This window comes from Carlito syrichta, unplaced genomic scaffold (assembly GCF_000164805.1).
Source record: "Carlito syrichta isolate Samal-C Ts95f unplaced genomic scaffold, Tarsius_syrichta-2.0.1 Scaffold313175, whole genome shotgun sequence".
Taxonomy (NCBI): Eukaryota; Metazoa; Chordata; class Mammalia; order Primates; family Tarsiidae; genus Carlito; species Carlito syrichta.
In genome coordinates, this window is record NW_007257271.1 from 725,694 (window position 1) to 745,930 (window position 20,237).

Here is a 20,237-nt window from a genome sequence, read left to right on the forward strand (position 1 = left end):
AGTTGTAAAAACAGAAATACTACCAGTGCTTTCAAAGAATACTATGCATGGTGGGTCCAGTTTCAAACATGAATAAAACTGGACAGAAGTTTCTAGAATCCCCAATTTAGGCTCACAGGACTAAGTTTAGGCAATGAGTTTGCAATCGAAGATCAAATACACAGGAAGGCAAACTATTATGAACTAAGAGTCACAGGTAACACACAACAGGTTTTAGAAATGTACATAATAAACTTATCCAGTACAGACTACAGAATGGATGTGAATGTATTTGTTTAAAGAAATAAAGGATGGAATCCCAAAGGTGACCAATCAACAGGAGACTATTAGGAAATGAACAGATGAATTTAGGGGGGAAAATGAAACAACCTAAATTGAATAATACAACTACTGAAATTTAAATATATTAATATATTGAATAAATAATTAGAGAGCTGGAGAATATACCAGAATATATTACCCAAATGCAGCCAAGAGAAACAGAGAAATGGAAATACAAAAAGAGATATGAAGGACAGCATGAGAATGTCTAATGTGACTACTTGGGGTGTTTGAAAAATATAATAGAGAGAAGAAAGGCAATATTTTAAAAGAGATAACAGTTGTGACCTTTCCAGATTAATAAACCATGAATCTATAGAGCCAGGAGACACAACACTACCCAAGCAGAATAAATAAAAAGAAATTAACACCTAAAACTTTGTTGTGTAACTGGTATAACTCCAAAGACAGAACTAGTAATTAGAGGAAGAAGAGATCACCTAGAAAGGAACAACAATTTGAACTACAGATTTCTCAAGAGCAACAGTGGAAGCCAGAGACAATATGAAAATATCTTTTAAGGTTTGAAAAAAGAAAATAATGTCAAAATATTTTCCAAATATGTGTACCTACAAAACTAATATTTAAGACTACAAGAGGAAAAATTAAGTGTACTGAAAATGAATAAAACAAAATTATTATTAAAGATGATATAATAATCACTAGGGGTTGGCAAACTTTTTCTATAAAGGGCCATGTAATATTTTAGGCTTTGTGGACCATATGGTTTCTTTTGCAATTACTCAAATTTTTTCCAAATGAATGAATGTGGCTGTGTTTCAACAAAACTTTCTTTACAAAACCAGATATGTGGTCATATTTGGCTGCCAGATGTAGTCTGTCAAGCTCTGGTACAGACAGAAAATCCAAAATATCCTTTAGTCAATGAAGGATACAAAATTTCAGGTAGACAGGAGGAGTAAGTTCAAGACATCTGTTGTACAACATGGTGACTATAGTTTATAGCAACATATTGTCTCCTGAAAACTGCTTAAAAGGTAGATTTTAAGCATTCTTGCCATTAAAAAATTGAGCATGTGAGATAATGCATATGCTAATTAACTTAATTTAGTCATTCCACAACATGTACATACTTCAAAACATCCTGTACACTATTAAATATATGCAATTTTTATTTGTCAATTAAATATATATAGTAAAATCACCAAAATTCAACTTTATAATATGGCTAGATATAAAATCAATATATAAAAATCAATTTCACTTCTAAGCACTAGTGCATTAGAAATTTTAACTTAATACTATATTCAATGGAAACAAATATTTTTGAGGTATCTAAAAATAAACCAAACAAACAAAAGGAGGGGACAAATTTTTGGAAATAATAAATTTTAATGAGACATTAGAGTACTGAAATGGAGAAATATCTCACATTCATTAACAAGAAGAAATGGTACTATAAAGATGTTCACTTTTCCCTAGGTAGTTAATGCAGTAATAATCAAGCTTCCAAAAAGGTTTCTTGTGAAACTTCTCAAGCTAATTCTGAAATTTATTTAGAAAAGCAATGAGCCAAGAATTGTTGAGATATTCCTGCAGAAGAAAAGAGGAAGGAGTACTTGCCCTAAAGCAATTATAAGCATTAGGTTTTAATGCAGGGATAGACCAACTAACCAAATGAACAACATGAAAGTTCAAAAATAGACCCACAAAAATGTATGAAACTTTAATACATGACAAAGAAGTGATTCAAAGCAATGGGTAAAGTATTCAATAATGTCTCCAAATTCAACAAAATGCTGACAATGAATTATCTAGTCTTTTTTAAAAAAGTATTAAAATTTACAGTAGACATTCTGATTCCCCTAGGAAAATGGTAGAAATCCAAATTCAATTCAAATAAATATTCCAAAACCCATAGAAAGCTAAAAGAAGAGCAAATAAAAACCACCCACAGCCCAAGCTTTTAATACAAGAGATAATAACACTTCAAACTTCAATTTACAAAGTAAGCGGGGGAAATATAAACATCGAAGACTAGCAATGTCAACAACAAAGCCCTTAATGGAGAGAAAAATTATAGGAACTGTATGGAAAAGGAGGATCCAAGTAGCTGAGTAAAACAGACATCAACAAAGGTCTTCTCCCTCCCAAATCCCTCTGCCCCCCCCCCCCCGCCCCCCACAGACAAGTAAACAGTGTTTAGAAGGGGAAGGTATCCATTTGAATCTTGGTAGATAAAGAAAGAAACAAAAGACAAGGGTTCACTGAAACAAGATGTCAATCACAGAACCAGACATAGAAAAACCCCTTTACACATTTAGTAAAGAAGCCGCAATTCACTATACCAACAGAAGAGGGCATTCTTGAACTAAGAAACTTGGACAAGCCTTTCTTCCTGGCCCTATAGAATCACTTGGGTTTTTTTGGTTTTTTTTGTTTTTTTGAGTTGGAGTCTCACTCTGTCGTCCAGACTGGAGTGCAGTGTCATGCTCCCAGCCACCACAGCCTCAAATTGCTGGGCTCCAGCGATCCTTCCGCCTCAGCCTTCCAAGTAGCTGGAACTACGGGCACGCCATTTTTGATTTATTGTAGAGAGCCCAGGCAGGTCTCGAACGCGCGGGCTCAGGCAATCCACTCACCTCAGCCTCCCAAGGCGCGGGATTGAATCACTTGTTATTTGTGGTTCAGAAAAATCCAATATGTTATCATAAACAGAATAAATAATCTAACATCTACACTAGGCTATAATGAGAACAAGGTAAGAATGAAAAGCTTTTCTGCTGATGAAAGCACAGTAACTCTCTCTCAAAAAAATGCCATTAAGTAGAAAAAGATTGTAACACAATTCTCCAACATGAATTCAATATAATTAAACAGTAATTGTAGTATAAAAGATGAATCTGAATATCAAAAACTCTGAATACATATGGAAGATACAAAAAGACAGTTGGCTAAAGCCAGGAAAAATTAGTTTAAAAATCACCTGAGAAATAAATATTAAATAACAACTATTCAAGAGAGAATACATATACCCTGGTTTGAACTTCAAAAGCTATAAAAATATTATGACATTTGAGAAAATCTGAACAAAGAAATTAAGTGCCGGTCAGGCTTGGTGACTCAGCCTGTAATCCCAGCACTTTTGAGGGGCGAGGCCAGTGGATTGCCTGAGCCCACGCGTTTGAGATCAGCTCGGGCAACTTGGAGAGACCTCGTCTCTACAATAAATAATAATTTTTAAAAAATTAGCCGGTGGTAGCACTTGCCTGTAGTTCCAGCTACTTGGAAGGCCACGGCAGAAGGATTGCCGGAGCCCAGCAGGTCGACACTGGGGTGGCTGTGAGTGTGCCACTGCGCTCCAGCCTGGGCGACGGAGTGAGACTCCGACTCAAAGGGGAAAAAAAAAAAAAAAAGAAGTGCTTAAAAAGAATTGAGGTTAAGAATAAATTTACAGAAAATAAAACACCACAAAAAAAAAAAACCAGACAAATACAGAACACAGGACAATCTTAAATGACAACTGGCCTAAACTCTTCTAAAAGTCAAAGTCCTGAAGATAAAAACTGATGAAGGGAATGTTTTTAAGCTATTATAGGATTTTCTTGCATATGATAATGATATTATGGTTATAATGGAGCTTATCTTTTAAGTTGAGGAGGAGCATATTAAATATTTAGAAGTAAAATGTCATGATATCTAAAATTTACTTTCCAATAGTTGAAATTTAAAAATAAAATTGTAGGAATATATCTATAGATAGAGAATTCAAACAAATATGGGAAATTACTGGTTATTAAATCTAGGTGATTAGTATCACTATATTTCAACTTTGCTGTATGATCAATATTTTTCATAGTAAAAAATATAGGAAACCACTCATTATAAAGCTAGAGTACAGACACAAATAGATGAGAAAAAAAATGAAAGAAATTCCAGAAACTCATCAAAATATGCAGAGTAGTATTTCAATTCAAGGGAATAAAGAATGTTTTATTTAATTGCAGACATAATTGGTCATGCATAAGGAAGAAACAAATTAAAGTATCCTATACCACCATCATATACAAAAACAAATCCCAGTTTAAATAAGCTACATGTAAAATAATGTTTTAAATAAATGAGATGAGTTTTTTTCACAGTGGGATTGCAAGACAGCAAATTTAGAAAAGAAAAAGAACAGATTTTTTTTTTTTTGAGTTGGAGTCTCACTCTGTCGCCTAAACTGGAGTGCAGTGGCCGCTCCTGGCCACCGCAGCCTCGACCTGCTGGGCTCCGGCGATCCTTCCGCCTCAGCTTCTGAGTAGCCGGAATTACAGGCGCGCGCTACCATACCCGGCTAATTTTTTTATTTTATTGTAGAGATGAGGTCTCGCCTGCCCAGGCGGGTCTCGAACCCGCGGACTCAGGCAATCCACTCACCTCAGGCTCCCAAAGGCGCGGGATTACAGGCTGAGCGGCTGAGCCACCGAGCCCGGCAAGAACAGATATTTTTACCCACAAAAAAATTTAGAATTTGATGCAAAAATGCCACAAAGGAGAAACTGAGGAAATATTTTTAACTTTTAGCAAAAATTTAGGCCTAATTAAAAAAAAAAATCTAACAAGTTGATAAGCCAAAACAGCATGTAAAACACAGAAGAGAATATGCTAATTTCTATTAATGATTTAAATATTCTGAACCTCACTAGAATATAAACTCCAGGAGAGCAGGAGTTTACATTTACACATTGATTTACATTTCCCAAGGATTACAAATTAGTAGCACACTAAATATCTTCAGTAAATATTTGCAAGCTGCTGGGCAACAGAGGGATAGGATGGAAAAATGCAAATTAAAAGAAGTACCATTTTTTGCCCATCACAATGATGATAATTAATAAAGCTGCTAAATTTTGAGAAGGTAAAATGATGTCTTTATTAAAATTAAAACACATATTACCTTTGATTAGGCAACTCCATTTAGGAAATCTACTCTATAGAAGCATTAGAATGTCAAAATATAAATACATGGATATCTGCATTTTCCATAATGGCATAATGTTGCAAACAACCTGAATAATATGGACAGGGAAATCGTTTTTTAAAACATGGTGTATCAATAATGTGGAATACTGTATAGCTAATTAAAAGAATGTAACAGCTCTCATTCTTGATGTTGAAGGATGGTCTGTGAAAAAAATGCAGCTCACAAAGTGTTTACTAGTATGTTTACTAGTATGTGTAATGTGGAGAAAATAAAACCTAATACTAGTACCTACATAAGTGAACATGGAGTGATATATATAGAAGGATACATATAAAACCTAACACTGCTTACCTCAGGGCAATGGGATTAGAGAACCAAGATACTATTAAAGGGTTTGCTAAATCTCCATTGTGTAGAAATGAGCATGACTTCCATATTTTTTAAAAGTTAAATTATGTCTTTCAATTCTTTTCATTAGTAAGAAACACATAAATTGGTTTTTGAAAAAGAAAAATGACAAGCTAATGGAAAAAAGTTTTTATTTACAACATGACCATTATAGAAACAATGCTTCTTACCTTTCAACTATATTAGAATGTATGTGATCAAAATAAGCCTGAGCATGCAGTTATTCTAACTTCTACTTTATATGCTCGAGTATAATGAGTCTAAATAATAGAAAATTCCTCAGATGTGAAATCTGTATTAATAATACTTCATTCTTTCTGAGGCAAATCTTCAATCAATTTGTATTCCTATTCGCTTTATAATTTTCTTCAATCAATTTGAATTCCTAATTGGTTTACCATTTTCTAACAGCTAAATTTCAGTCAAAAAGTACAGGCAAATGTAGTATGAGAAGGTCAAAATGCTAACAACCATTAACACTGCTTGGTGGAATAGTGGACAAGTACTGTGATTATCTTTGTAAATTTAAAACCATGAATTGAACATTCCATATGGTTCTTCTTGGTGACTAACATGGAGCCTTGCACATACACAAGTGCAAATAAAAAAAAATAACTTACCTGTGGATCTTCAGTTGGTCTATTCAATTTCAATCAAAATTGTTATATTATTTTCTGTTCTTAAATATTCTGAGTATCTCAAAAAATAAAACTTTTGCACAGTGAAATCGTCACTTTAATTTTTGCATAGGAAGTGAAGCAAAACTGAGGTCAAAGAAAATACAGTAAAACATGTTCTTATATGTGGTAAGAAACAAGGCAACTTGTATTATATATAATAATTTATGCTATTTACTCAAATCATATTTGCCTTAAAACTAAAGTTAAGAAAGATAGCATCAATGGATAGTCAAAGATCTGGAATTCAAAATAATTTAAGACAAACTAGTGACTGGTCAATCCCTAAATTCCAAGTTTCAATAGTAGTGTTTTACTATATAAGATAAAAATAAGAAGTATGTACCACAAGTACTATTACTCAGGAGAAGACCCAGAGATAATCCAAGAGGAAGCCCTGGCCAGTGGACCAAGCACTAGGTTATCATTGTATTTCTGCTAATAACTAACTGTCTGATCTTGGGCATGTCATTCAACTCTATGGGGCTCAGTCCCTTCATCTGAATCTGGGTCAGATCATATTTAAGACCCCTTAAAGGCCTAAAATCTTAGGGGTTTAGAATATCTTTCCCTGTCAGTACAGGAAGAAGAGAGGAAGAAAACAAAACAAAAACACATGAACAGAAATATTAGTGGATTTTACATAAAGTTCACAGATAAGAAATTCAGGTCTACTAACCAAAAATTGATTGCTGAATTAAACAAATTCTTAATATTTGTTTTATTAAATATATACTGATACTCATGATATTTATTTATTTAAAAAAACACTTTTTTGTTTGTATGATGGGAAAAATGGAAATAATTTGTAGAAAATAGGTATTTTAACGTTCTGAATAAAATATCAGGTCATACATACACAAATGAAGCAAAACAAATTTAAAATACCCTAAAGATGAGTAAGTACTACTGAATTTAAAATGGTGGTAATTACCTAACTATAAGAATTGAATATAGATAACAGTAGAGAGAAAAATACTCTGTCCACTTGAATGAATGAATGAATGAGTGAATGAGAAAGAACATAAGTACTTTAAGAACTGATGATCTGGTCAATGATGTGTCTCAATGATTATATACAAGCCTCAAATCACTAACTTCAAAATCTGGCACTAACTATAAACAATGACAATTTTATCATCATCAAATTCAACTCTTATTTTAAAAATAGAATAGCAGCCAAAATGACTGAAACAAGAATAGAGACATTATAACTAGAAAATAATCTTGAAGGGAATTTCAACAAGAAAATACTTTAAAACATTTCTACTTATAATATAAAAATTAAAGGTTTGCTTATTGTCAAATACTCTATTTTTCTGGGAATCATACTATTTGAGCTTTAAAATGACTGATTTGTGGATGCCAAAACATAGTGATCATTACTGTAGATTGTAATCTCAATCCTATAGGATCCAGGAGAATCCTAATTTACCAAGAGAGATTTGTATGATGGTAGAATAGTAAAGTGACTTTTGTTTTTGCTCACTTATTAGATGGGTGACCCTGGGCAAATTATTTAACGTCCCCAAACTGCAGTTTGCTCATCAGTAAAATTAGAATGATTAAGTACCTAACTCAGGGATTTTGAGATTTAAATGAAAAAAATATATATATATGTAAGAACATTCAAGAATGTTTAAGGAAATGTGTGCATATTTAAACTCCAATTACAAAGTTACAAATGTTATTTGGAAAACGGACTAACAATTCACTTTATCCCTATTCTAATTAGTAAGGCACAAAGGTAACACTTTGACATCCACACAATATGGGTTTTGACAGGAATGATTTATTTTGATGTGGACCTTGCCATAGCCTTTTTTCCCCAATTCCCTTGGCTTAAAGGCCACACAACTACAATATGAGAAGAAAAGGTTGGCACACTGAAGCCAAAGAACAAAGCAAACTAACGCACACTAAAGAGTAAACAAAGACTTACGAGCTTTAATTAACTGGATAGAACACTTGGTTAAAAATAGTATGCATCTCTAATCTTGATATATATCTCTTGGAGAAGTGACTTATATTCCAAAACTACTTAAGTATATACAGTTAGGATTCCAAAGAAGCTTACTTTATTTTTATTGGTAATTTCTGAAGAGATTTGTCAAATCCAGTGGGCCACCTACCATATTTCTGGAACATCCATCTATTTATCATATATCCAGGAGTAGCAAGTCAAATGTTGAGACTGAATCACCATCATTCCATATAAACTTATGGGAAAGAGAGTACAAAGCCCAGAAAACAGAACAGTCAAAAATAGAAACAGGGCAATCTTAAAGTATTTGCAAAGTATCATGTTAACAAAAAATTATCTTCCCTGCATAAGTTACAAGGAGGCAGATTTTAATGCAACATACAAAAAATAAAATTAGTTAATCCAGAATTGAAATGGGCTTATAACCTTGGAAAACACTTTGCCAAACTAAAAGAACCCTAAAAAAAATCCCTGTATCTTTTGATCCGTGAACTTTAGAAATGTATTTCAAGGAAATCATTGGAGATGTGCTGAAAGATATACATAAAAGAATGATGATAGTTTTCAAAAGCAAAAAAGGTGAAAGCAACCTAGATATTATTTAGCTATGAATAATTTTCAATTAATAATTTAAGATAACAAAAAATGCTTAGGATAAAATATTAGTTAAAAACTCATAATTAATAGTGTCAATTTTGTCCTCTCAAGAAAATATCTGTAAGTGTAAAACCAATTATAAAAGCAATGGGAAGAAAGTACATAATAATTTATCAGTTTTGACTACGTGTAGTGGCACTACAGGTGGTATTTTGTTTTGAATTTTAATCCAGAGCTCATATCTAATTAGATGCTGAATAACTATCTATCAGGAATATTATGAAAAAATGATGTGACTCCCAAGGTTCTTTCCAACTCAAAGATTCTACAACTCCAAGAAAACTCTCTACAACTAATTTAAAAATCAATATGTCTCTGCCAAGACCAGAAAATCTAAAGTTAAATGTTCAAAGAAGGACTGAAAGCCAAAAATAGCATTAATTTCAGAAGCAATATCAATATCCTCTAATAGCTATTTTCTTAGATAGAAAAATGGGCAGTGAACCTAAATGAGCTGTGGTAAACAAAAGAAACAAGAATAGATCTGCAACTGCCAAACGAAGGAGGAAGAGGAGGAGGAGGAGAATAATAAAGGTTCTCCCTTATTTTTATCAAAAAGGCTATTGCCTACATTGATTATATAATCTGTGATTAATAACTACAATCATAAAAGCCACCCTAACATTCGTATCAGGCAAGACTACAAACCAGATTGGGGGTGGGGAGGGCTTAAGAAAGTTTCTCCTTTTTAAACAAGAATGTCTGATTATATCATTTGATTAGTATCAGAATTTTGACTTGTGATAGGTAATTTACAATCTCAATTTTCATCTAAGACAGTAAATTAAGAGCTAATTATAAGTTACCTGTTTAGCTTCACAAAAAATATTAATTATCACCACAAATTTCAAATAGTAATTCATTTTTAAGTGGATAAGACAGTTTATAGAAATTATACCATAAATCAAAATTCTATAATTCAAAAATCAAGAAAAAATATTCTCCTTGTAATGACTGAAGATGTCATTTGTTACAAAAGGAAGAAACCATAAAATATCATAAACTTTTTACTAGAGGTAAGAATGCATAATAAACACTGTCATGTACTAGTATATCATAACTAATATCTGGATGAGAATACAATACTGTAATTACATAATATAAAATGATGAAAATTCTAAAGTGCAAGTTACTCAAAATATCCAGAAAAATCAGTAAGACATTTTAATGTTAGGGTTATTTATTTATACTTATATAAATATATGCATATATTTATACACATCTATGTTTATATATCATACCATCTTTCTTGCTAGTTGGGTGACATGTAAGGTACTTAAAATGAAATACGATAGTTTTCCAATGTTTAGACTTTCATATGAATTGGGAAAAAATTTAGGGTTGTACAGAAAGATCAAGGGAACAAAATTCCTTACAAAATCGGGTCAAAATATAGTTTATTTTTTCTTTCCTGTCTTGTTTTTAATAAAAGTACTATAGACCAAAAGAAAAAACAAAAATTCTCAATCATTTTGCACATCATTATTGTAAATAAGAAAATATTTGCTTCCCCAAAATGTTATCTAAAACACAAATTTATTTTTAAAACAGATAAAAAGAGAGAGATTACTGTCCTTTTAGCATTAAATATTCACCCTTATTCTCATAGACTTATCCTATCAGAAAGATCCAGCAGAAACTAACACTTGAAATATACTCATGGCTTTCCCAAAAATGTTATTTAAAACACAAATTTATTAAAAAAAAAAAAAAAGATAGAGTATACTGTCCGTTTAGCATTAAATATTTATCCTTATTCTCATAGATTTATTTTATCAGAAAGATCCAGCAGAAACTAACACCTAAAATGTACTCATGGCTTTCTAGTTAGCATATAAAAATACCCATTAAAAAATTTAAAGATAAACAATATGCTAGAAACAGTTATAACATGAGCAAAGAATACACTATGTGTTATATAATTGCATAAAACCTGCTTTTGCTATTATTATCTAATACAGGAACCATTTTTGAGGCAATTTTACTTGACCACCACCCATTTCCTATTGTGACAAATGATTCAACAGCCAGTATCTTCAACCATTTTTTAAATGTTAGAGTATTTAAGACTTACTACCTAGAGGAATGTATAAAAACATTACATAATTCAATATTTCTATAAACAGTTACTGCACCTGAAAATTAATGCCCAAATTCTGAAAAGCCTGATTTCTCCTTAAAAAAACAAAAAGCCCAAAAAACTTCCTTCAATCTCTTTAAAAATGGCATCTGAAAAATAAATATCCTCAAGAAAACATTAACTCACATTAATTCTTAGTGAAATAGCAATATCCAATATTTTGAACATTTCAAAAAAGGAGCACATTCTTTTGAGTGTTGCAACAGACTCCAGATCTGCAATCGTGCTGCAGTCATGAATAAATATATTTCTCTGAAGTTCTAAATATGTGTGACTATAACAAGGGCATGGAGTACGTATATCAGATTTGAAATGGATTTACGTTACCTCCAACCTTAGGGCCACCTGCTGAACCAGGCTTCCTTGCACTGTTGACAGGATTTCCGGATGTTTTAGGTGCAGGAACCTTGAAGGCTGAAGCAGCTGATGACGGCCTATTTCCATCCACTGATTCTTCATCATCAAAGCTTTTATCTGCACAAAGCATTAGAAAAATGTATTTAAGAGAACTAAGCTTTGTTCCGTTTTTCATGAGACTCAAAAATTAAATAAAGCCATATGTGAGATCATTATTTTGGTATGAAGTATAATAAAAATAAAGGTCCTTTGACTAAGCATTTATAAAATAATTGTCTGTAATTTAAAATCAAAATGCAATATTATAATATTTCCTATCTATATATATTAAGTCAAAATATAAAACCACACATATTAACTCTAAGGGTAGTAAAAAGCATTTTTCATTTTTCTGCTACTCATATAAGCATTTTCTGCCAGCTCCTCCCATAGTGCATCTTCTAGCACACCCTGCCTTATTCCTTATACCCAGATTCTGCAACTTACAATCACAGATCCGTTTGCAAATCAGTCGCCTCATTCCTCTGAAAGCTCTTAATTTCCCTCACCCTAGGATGCTCCCAATAGTTCACATGGCCAAATACAGTAAATTCGATACTAATCAAAGATTCTATCAAAAAAAGACAGAAACAACCACAGAACCACCACTGAGGTTTGTGCCGGCATTTTTCTTTCTCTTCCCTGCCCTAGGTGCTGTAACAGCCAATCAGCTACAAGGTGACATCATCTTATGGCAGCTACTGCCAGATGAAAGGTAAAAATTCTCCATGTATCTAAAAAATTTTCTATTCAGCTACAACCTTATTCTATATCAAAATCTCAAAGACATTCAATACTAAAGGTTTAACATCTAAATTTGCTTTCTCTTATTTAATTTACACAAAAATTATATAAGTAAGAAAGGTTTTATGCAATATTACTTCTGCTGGGTGTTGATTTTATTGCATCAGTAAAGCCTAGAATATCACAGTGTTCATTACTGTGTATAATTAACTCTGTAATCTAAAAATTTGCTGTTTATTTAGGCCATAGAAACCAAACTAGCCAATTTGTTCTAAAAAATTATTCTACAAGGCTCCTTTTAGAATATGAATGATCACACTAGTAGCATCGCCTTATATGCAAATGAAACACTTCCCAATCTCGGGGTGGGGGGGTGGGGGGGGAAACACAAGATATATGCATTTTACTCTTCTGAGAAGATGGTTTTCTCTAGGACCCTGCACAAACAACCATGACAAACAAGATGGGCGAGGCAGAGAAGCAGCTTTTACCACAGGCTTCAGATTAATATGCAAGAATCTCTTCCTTTCAATCTGCTTCCCTTGCTTATATGAATGTCCAATCACTTAGAATGAAATCATCTCTATAAAGGGATATTTACTATCAGTACAACTATTAAATATATTTCCAAGAAAATACAAACAAGTTTTAAGACTTTTACTATCAGGGGGAAAAGAAATAAAAAGTATAAAGCCGCAAGTGTTTAAACATTTCAGTAAGTGTTTTTTCTTAAGTAACACAACTTGCAAGAAAAAATATCTTTTAATTTAAAAAAAATTCTGTTTTAGCATAACACAATTAGGGAGCTAGTTTAGATAAATTAATGGGCTTAACACCTATACTGTACATAGATTGCTCTATAAAAACAATAATGCAAATCCAAATAAAGTTGTTTGCCCTACTATGTTAAAAAAATGCAACTAAGAGACAGAGTAGACACACAAATTTACAGAAAGTTAGACACTGAAACTCATAGTAGTCACAAGTTTCCATGGAAATAGTAGTCTATACACACACACACCACATACACACACACACACACGAATAAAAATGTGTATCTCCCTGCCATTAAAAAAAATTAATTCAATATTCTCAAACTACTGAGAAATTCTTTAACTTTTTATCAAAATAGAGCAAAATACACAAACCATAAGTATGCAGCTTAATGAATGTTCACAAAAAGAACATGCCAGTGTAACCAGTATACAGATCAATAGATTATTATCACTATTCTGTAAGCACCCTCAAGACCCCTAAAAGTCAGTATTTCCTACCAAAGCTAACTGATCTTGAATTCTAATACCAGTCTGATCTTGCCTATTTTTGAACCTTATGTAAAAGGAAAATATACAATATATACTCTGATACTCTGATATCTAGCAATCTAGCATCTTTTCATTTGATGTTGGAAGATTCATTTTCACTATTTTTAGTTTTCTAGTGTATGAATGTACTATAATTTATTAATATCCACTTTACTACTGATAGACATTTGGGCTGTTGCCAGTTTGAGGTTACTATAAAATTGAGTTTCTAAGATATAAGCAAACAAAGCTAAAGATTTCTTAGATTTTATTCTCACTGGGAAAGTAGTAAACATAGTCACTTATTTTAGATCATAATAAATCAAAGATTTATATTGTACTAACTAGAGTAGTGGTCCTCACAATGTGGTCTTCAAACTACTAGCTGAGCATCACCTGGTAATTTGTTAAAAATGCAAATTCTTGGGCCCCAACCCAAACCTACTGAATCAGAAACTCTTGAGATGCGGTCCAGTAATCTGTGTATTAACAAGGCCTCCGAGTAATTCTGATGCATGATCAAATTTAAGAATCACTCCTCTAGAAGAGGGAATGGCAGAATTTTTCCATAAGGGATCACAGCAAATATTTTAGGCTTTGTAAACCATACACATATGACCTTCTTGTGGAACTACTCAATTGTGATGCTGTAGCACCAAAGCAATGATACACCATATGTAAATAAATGGGCATGGCTGTGTTTCAGTACAAATTTATGTACAAAAACAGGATGGCAGCTGGATTTGGTCTGCAAGCATCAGTTTGTCAATCCCTGCTCTACGTAATTGCTAAAAGGAAAGTAACTGTATACATAAATAAACAGAAGAAAAATAATAAAATATTTGAAAAGCAGGAATGAGTACCAAAAGAAAGATAAGTAGCTAAGATAGAAAATAAAATCCTTTGGGAGGCTGAGGTGAGTGGATTGCCTGAGCCTGCGGGTTCGAGACCCGCCTGGGCAGCGAGACCTCATCTCTACAATAAATCAAAAAAAATCAGCCGGGCATGGTAGCGCATGACTGTAATTCCAGCTACTTGGCAGGCTGAGGCGGAAGGATTGCCGGAGTCCAGCAGGTCGAGGCTGCGGTGGCCAGGAGCGGCCACTGCACTCCAGTTTGGGCGACAGAGTGAGACTCCAACTCAAAAAAAAAAGAAAAGAAAATCAAACATCAGTAATAACCTTAAATGTAAATGAACTAAACAGTCCAAGTAAAAGACCAAGATTGAATTTTTTTTTAAATAGGTTGCTTAAATGAGATCTATTTTACACATAATGTCACATACAGGTTAGAAAAAGACAGATCATGGCAAATACTACTTAAAAGAAACCTGGGGTAGCTATACTAATTTCAAAAGAGAAGCTTAAAGAAGCACTACTAGAGATAAAGAGAGATATTTAATAATGAGAAAGGCATCAATTTAACAGGAAAAAAAATATCAGAACCCTAAATATTTATGTGCTCAGCAAGTAACAGTTTCTAATATATAAAACAAAAATTTAAAAACTAAAAGGAAAAACAAATCTATAAACATAGGAAGAAATTTCTACCTACATCTAACAAGGTTATATCTTTTATTTAACTATAAGCTAAAAGAATCATAAAACTAATTCATTATCACTAGCCCTAAAATTAAAATTTTATTTTATAATTTATATAAAGATTATAAATATTCTGAGCTTCAAATTTTTTAACTATAACATATCAGAACAAATCTCAATTATTTTCTTCTAGCAGCTATCACTTTTCCTGAAATAATAAACACTGATTTTTATAAGTCCATTGAAAGCTTCTTAAGGACAAGAAATTTGTCTTGTTCATGCTGTAACCCCATTATCTAGAATAACCCAGAGAAAATGGTCATAGCCAACTAACTCTGCTCCCCACTGTACATCTTGTCCCCTAGAGTTTATTCTCAACACAGAACCCTGATTTGAACTCATAAAATATTCCACAGACACCATAAAAAGCCCTGCCAGGACTAGACATCAAGTAGGTTTCTCCAGCCTCATCTCCTTCTTGCTCCTGCCTCTTTCTCTCCAATCTAGCCCCACTAGCCCCCTTGCTGTGACACACGACAGGGTCTTTGCATTTGTTCCTTCTGCCTAGAATGTTCTTCCCCTCCATATCCACACCATTTACTCACCGTCTTCATGTATTCATATGTCACCTTCTCAAATCTCTGGACAGTAAAATTACAAACTTTACAACACCTTGATATTCTGATGTACACCTGCCTCCCTGTATTATTTTTCCCCTAGCATTTACTATCCATATATTTCTAATATATATATTACATATATTATTTCTAGTATATATTTCTATATATATTCTTTTGCTTAACTGTGTCCTCCCTCTGAAATAGATGACCTCTAGGGTAAGAACTTTTGTCTGTTTTGGCCACTGCTGTATCTTCAACAGTGGAACAATGGCACATTTCATGGTATGAAGACTTTCATTCTCCAGTAAAAGCATTACTAAGTTATTTGAAGAAATATTCTATAGGCAAATAACAAACTAATAAAGTACATATTTTTTTAAAAGCTTTAAAGCAATAAACATTTTACAAGATAGTAAAAAAATATAAGGATAAAACCAGTACATTGGAACTTCTATTCTGAAGACCACATGGGCCAGAAACAGAATTCAAAACCCACATAAGATGTTAGTATACCAAAACTATATCTTCTCCCATCAAAAGCTGGTATACCAAGACTATATATTCTAGGTTAAAGTGAACCATAATCAAGTCCTTATATTTCTATAGTCAATTTTTTCCCCAAACTCTTCTAAAAAGGGAGCAACAGAGAAGTTAATCAAAAGAGGTTTCATTAAGACCAAATACTTGGCAGTCTTCTCCAAAAATGGAGAAGAGATGGAGAGGAGGAGGAGATGGAACTAGACCTTAAATTCTGTGGGCTCAAACTGGCAGTACTTCCAACCAACAGCCACAGCAAATGCAAAATTTCCCTAGAAGGAGGTCTCTGGCCTCAAAATTATTGCCACAATAATTTTCTAAAGGTCACCTGGGACAACAGGAAACAAGATACCATGAAGAAAAAAAGTAAATAAATAAACAACAGGAAAAAACCCATTTAAAATCTTAGAGTTATGAGACACAGACTATAAATTACTGGCCAAGTCCAAAAGCCCTATAATTTCAGCACTTAGGGCCTTTGGGAGGCATGCGCAGGGGGCGGGGGGCGCAGTAGGTGTAATCAACAAACATCGTGAGACCTCATGTCTACAAAAAAAATTAGGTGGGCATAGTGGCACACACCTTTAGTCCCAGCTACTCGGAAGACTGAAGTGGAAGGATTGCCTGAGCCCAGAAGGTCGAGGCAGCTGCACTTCAGCCTAGATGACAAAGTAAGACTCCCAACCTCAAACCAAAAACCAAACACCTATGCTTGTTTGCTAGGCAAATTTGAAAATAGCTAAAAGAGACATCGATTTTGAATAAAACCAATCACAACATCTACAAATGAAAATATAGTAATTGAAGTTTATATTTAAATACAATGGGCAGGCAAAAGAGCAGATTTTAGATATAACTCAAGGGATCATTAGTGAACCAGAAGATATGTAACTTAGTATATATACAGTAAGTTCTCTCATATTTACCGAATAAACAAAATAAGGATCAGATCCAAAAAGCAAACTATAAATTATGACTATGTTGACACTTTTGTTCTCACCCCAAAGGTTCAGAAAGAATACTCTGGTTGAGTGTAGAAACTGAAGAAGATAAGGATATTAAAAGTTAATAGAGGATAGAAACTAGTAAAGCTAGCAGGCTGAAGTAGTTATCTATATGATGGAGATGAAAAGAAGGAAAAAATGGAGAAAAGATGGAGAGTAGGAGGAGATAAAACTAGAGGAAGAAGAAGAGATGGAAATGAAGAGAGAAGAGATGGAAACAGAAGAGGAGATGGAGGAGGAGATGGAGAAGAGGAGATAAAGGAGAAAAGGAGGTGGAAGAATGGCAGGAGAAAGAAGAGGAGGAAAAGGAGGAGGAAGAGATTAAAGGAGAAAAGGGGAAGAAGGCAGAAGGGAAGGGACAAGCAGAAACAGAAGGGGAGAAAAAAGACCAAGCAGGATAAGGCTTTACCTTTTGTTGTCTTCAAGTAACACTTGGAAACTATCCCTGCAAGCACTGAGATACTACGGGCCAAAAAGCCAAAAGGCCAAAAAGCTCCGAAAACCCACCTTATGCTTTGTCTTTTAAACTCATTTCATGGCAAAATCTGAATTGATCTGAATTACGTTTATGACAAGGCTTGTGTGGAATGAAATGAAGCTATTTATTGTCTTTATTCCACTCAGTATGAAATTACACACATTGAATTGCAAAAATATTAAGGAGTTTGATTATAGGGTACTGCCCCAGTCCCAGCGCCAGCCCCAGCTGGAGTTGTTACATAGTATATGGGGTATGGCTGTATTACTTTTCTAAAATCTGACATATTCTGAATTCCAAGCACAACTTGTCCTCAAGGTTTCATATAAGGATTAGTGAATTTATATAACTTTAATCAAGCGCCATCCCTTTTTTCTCTTTTTCTCATGCATTTAAAATGACTTTTTAAACTTCTCACTTCACTTGCAATTTACAGGGTAAATAAAAGAGCAAGGAAAACTTTACACCATGTCTCACAGAAAAAACATTCATTTTGTGTGAATTTTCTTCAGTAAAACAAACAGTTCAGTATTAAGAACTCCCAACATCATGGATTTTCATGCATAAAATATACTCTGTTTCACATTAAGTAGTTTCTTATACCAAAGTTCCTCTTTTCACTTGAAGCTGTATCCTTCCTTATTCTAACTAAAACAATGAACAACAGGGCTTTGGATTTTTGAATTGTCATACACTCTTGCATATCCAGCAGTGCCCTTGGTTATATCCAACAGCTAAATTACCAACTGAAATTAGTAAACACCAATCCCTATAAATTGTTATACCACAGATGCCTCAGAAAACTCACAAATTTTGTCTACACTCTCCACACTGTGCTTTTACAACACAATGCTCCCCCTGGCTTTCCTCTAACCTCATAGGTCCTTCTAAGCTCGGTTTCTTCAACTGGTTGTTCCTACTTTACTCAACAACTAAATAGCCTCCTTCTTTCCAGACTACACACATTATAAATGGTCTCATCCATTCTCAATGGTTTAAAATACCTTCTATACATACGCTGATGACTCTCAAATGTTTGTCTCTAGCCTAGACCATCTCTGAGTTCTAGCCCTATATATCCAACTGCCTACTAGTCATCTTCCCCAAAGGTACCTCAAAGGCATCTCTAATTTGACACAGATACATAATATACCAGCATCATCTCCAAATCTGCTCTCCCTAAGTCAACCCCCATCCCAGTAAATGACATCACCATCTACTTAGCTACTCAAGCTTATAATGTGGGAACTCTATCTACATTTCTCTTCTGTCCTGCAGAGATCATCTACTAAGAGTTCTTGTTGTGTATAATTCTAAATTATGTCTTAAATCCACCTATTTCTCTTTACTTCTGTTGCCACTCCTAATCTAAGACCAGTACCATCTCTGCCTATATCACTACACCAGCCTCTTCAATGGTCTTGTTTGTTTCTTTTGAGCTGGAGTCTCACTCTGTCACCAACGCTGTAGTGTAGTAGAATGCTCACGGCCACCGCAACCTCGACCTGCTGGGCTCGGGCCACCCTTCCATCTCAGCCTTCTAAGTAGCTGGGACTACAGGTACACACCACCAAGTCTGGCTAATTTTTCTTTTTTTGGTTGTAGAGATGAGGTCTCATCTTGTTGCCCAGGGTAGTCTCGAACTCCTGAGCTCAATTATCTTGCCTCAGTCTCCCAACGCGCTGGGAATACAGGCATGAACCATCGCAACTGGTCTCACTTATATTCTTGACCTCCTTCTAAACCACAAAGTAGACAATGTGCATTAAAAAGTAATTTAGACCAATGCTGCTGAAATCATTAAATGAAAAGTTGATGGGAAACTTTAGAAGGCTGGATCAGGCTGATAACACCTAAGCCTACTGTTCAATATAGTATCACAAAGAAAGACAATAAGACACTGTACAAATCCAACATATAACACAAAATACCACCAACTAAAAATGTGTACCAAAGCCCACCCCCCCAATTAGATTCTAATCAAGCCATAAGAAGAATTTTAAATTTTCAGGGATACAGAAACATTAAAAAAACAAAAACACAAAAGCACCATGGCAACACAATCTCCAACTCGAAAAAAAAAAAAAAAGAAGAAGTATATCCACCAATTATCCAATGATGAACCTTGCTCAAATTCTAATTCAAACAAACTGCAAAAAGATATTTATGAAATAACTGAGGAAATCTACACATTGAATATTTGATACTAAGGGTTAAATTTCCAGGTGTGACAATGGTACTGTGACTGTCTTTTATTTGTTTATTTTTTTGAGTTGGACTCTCACTCTGTTGCTCAGACTGGAGTGCAGTGGCCGCACCCAGCCACCACAGCCTCAACCTGCTGAGCTCCGGCGATCCTTCCGCCTCAGCCTTCCGAGTAGCTGGAACTACAGGCATACGCTGCCACGCCCAGTTAATTTTTTGATTTATTGTAGACATGAGGTCTCGCCAAGTTGCCCAGGCAGGTCTCGAACCCACAGGCTCAGGCAATCCATTC

At 34.0% G+C, this 20,237-nt stretch overlaps 1 protein-coding gene across 7 annotated transcripts in view; it reads right to left on the reverse strand.

Moving 5' to 3' along the window:
* The window catches only part of CLASP2 (cytoplasmic linker associated protein 2), a 207,754-nt gene that overhangs the window by 137,318 nt on the left and 50,199 nt on the right, over positions 1–20,237 (reverse strand). For 4 of the 7 annotated variants that reach the window (XM_008070168.1, XM_008070167.1, XM_008070158.1 and 1 more), the window contains exons 1-2: positions 11,961–12,182; positions 11,445–11,591 (exon numbers count right to left, since the gene is read on the reverse strand). In XM_008070168.1, coding sequence (XP_008068359.1) covers positions 11,445–11,591; positions 11,961–11,994 — 181 coding nt within the window. In that variant the 5' untranslated portion in view covers positions 11,995–12,182. Of the gene's footprint in view, positions 1–11,444; positions 11,592–11,960; positions 12,183–20,237 lie in introns of those variants that run through there. The other 3 variants (XM_008070162.2, XM_021718618.1, XM_021718620.1) reach the window with 1 other exon arrangement.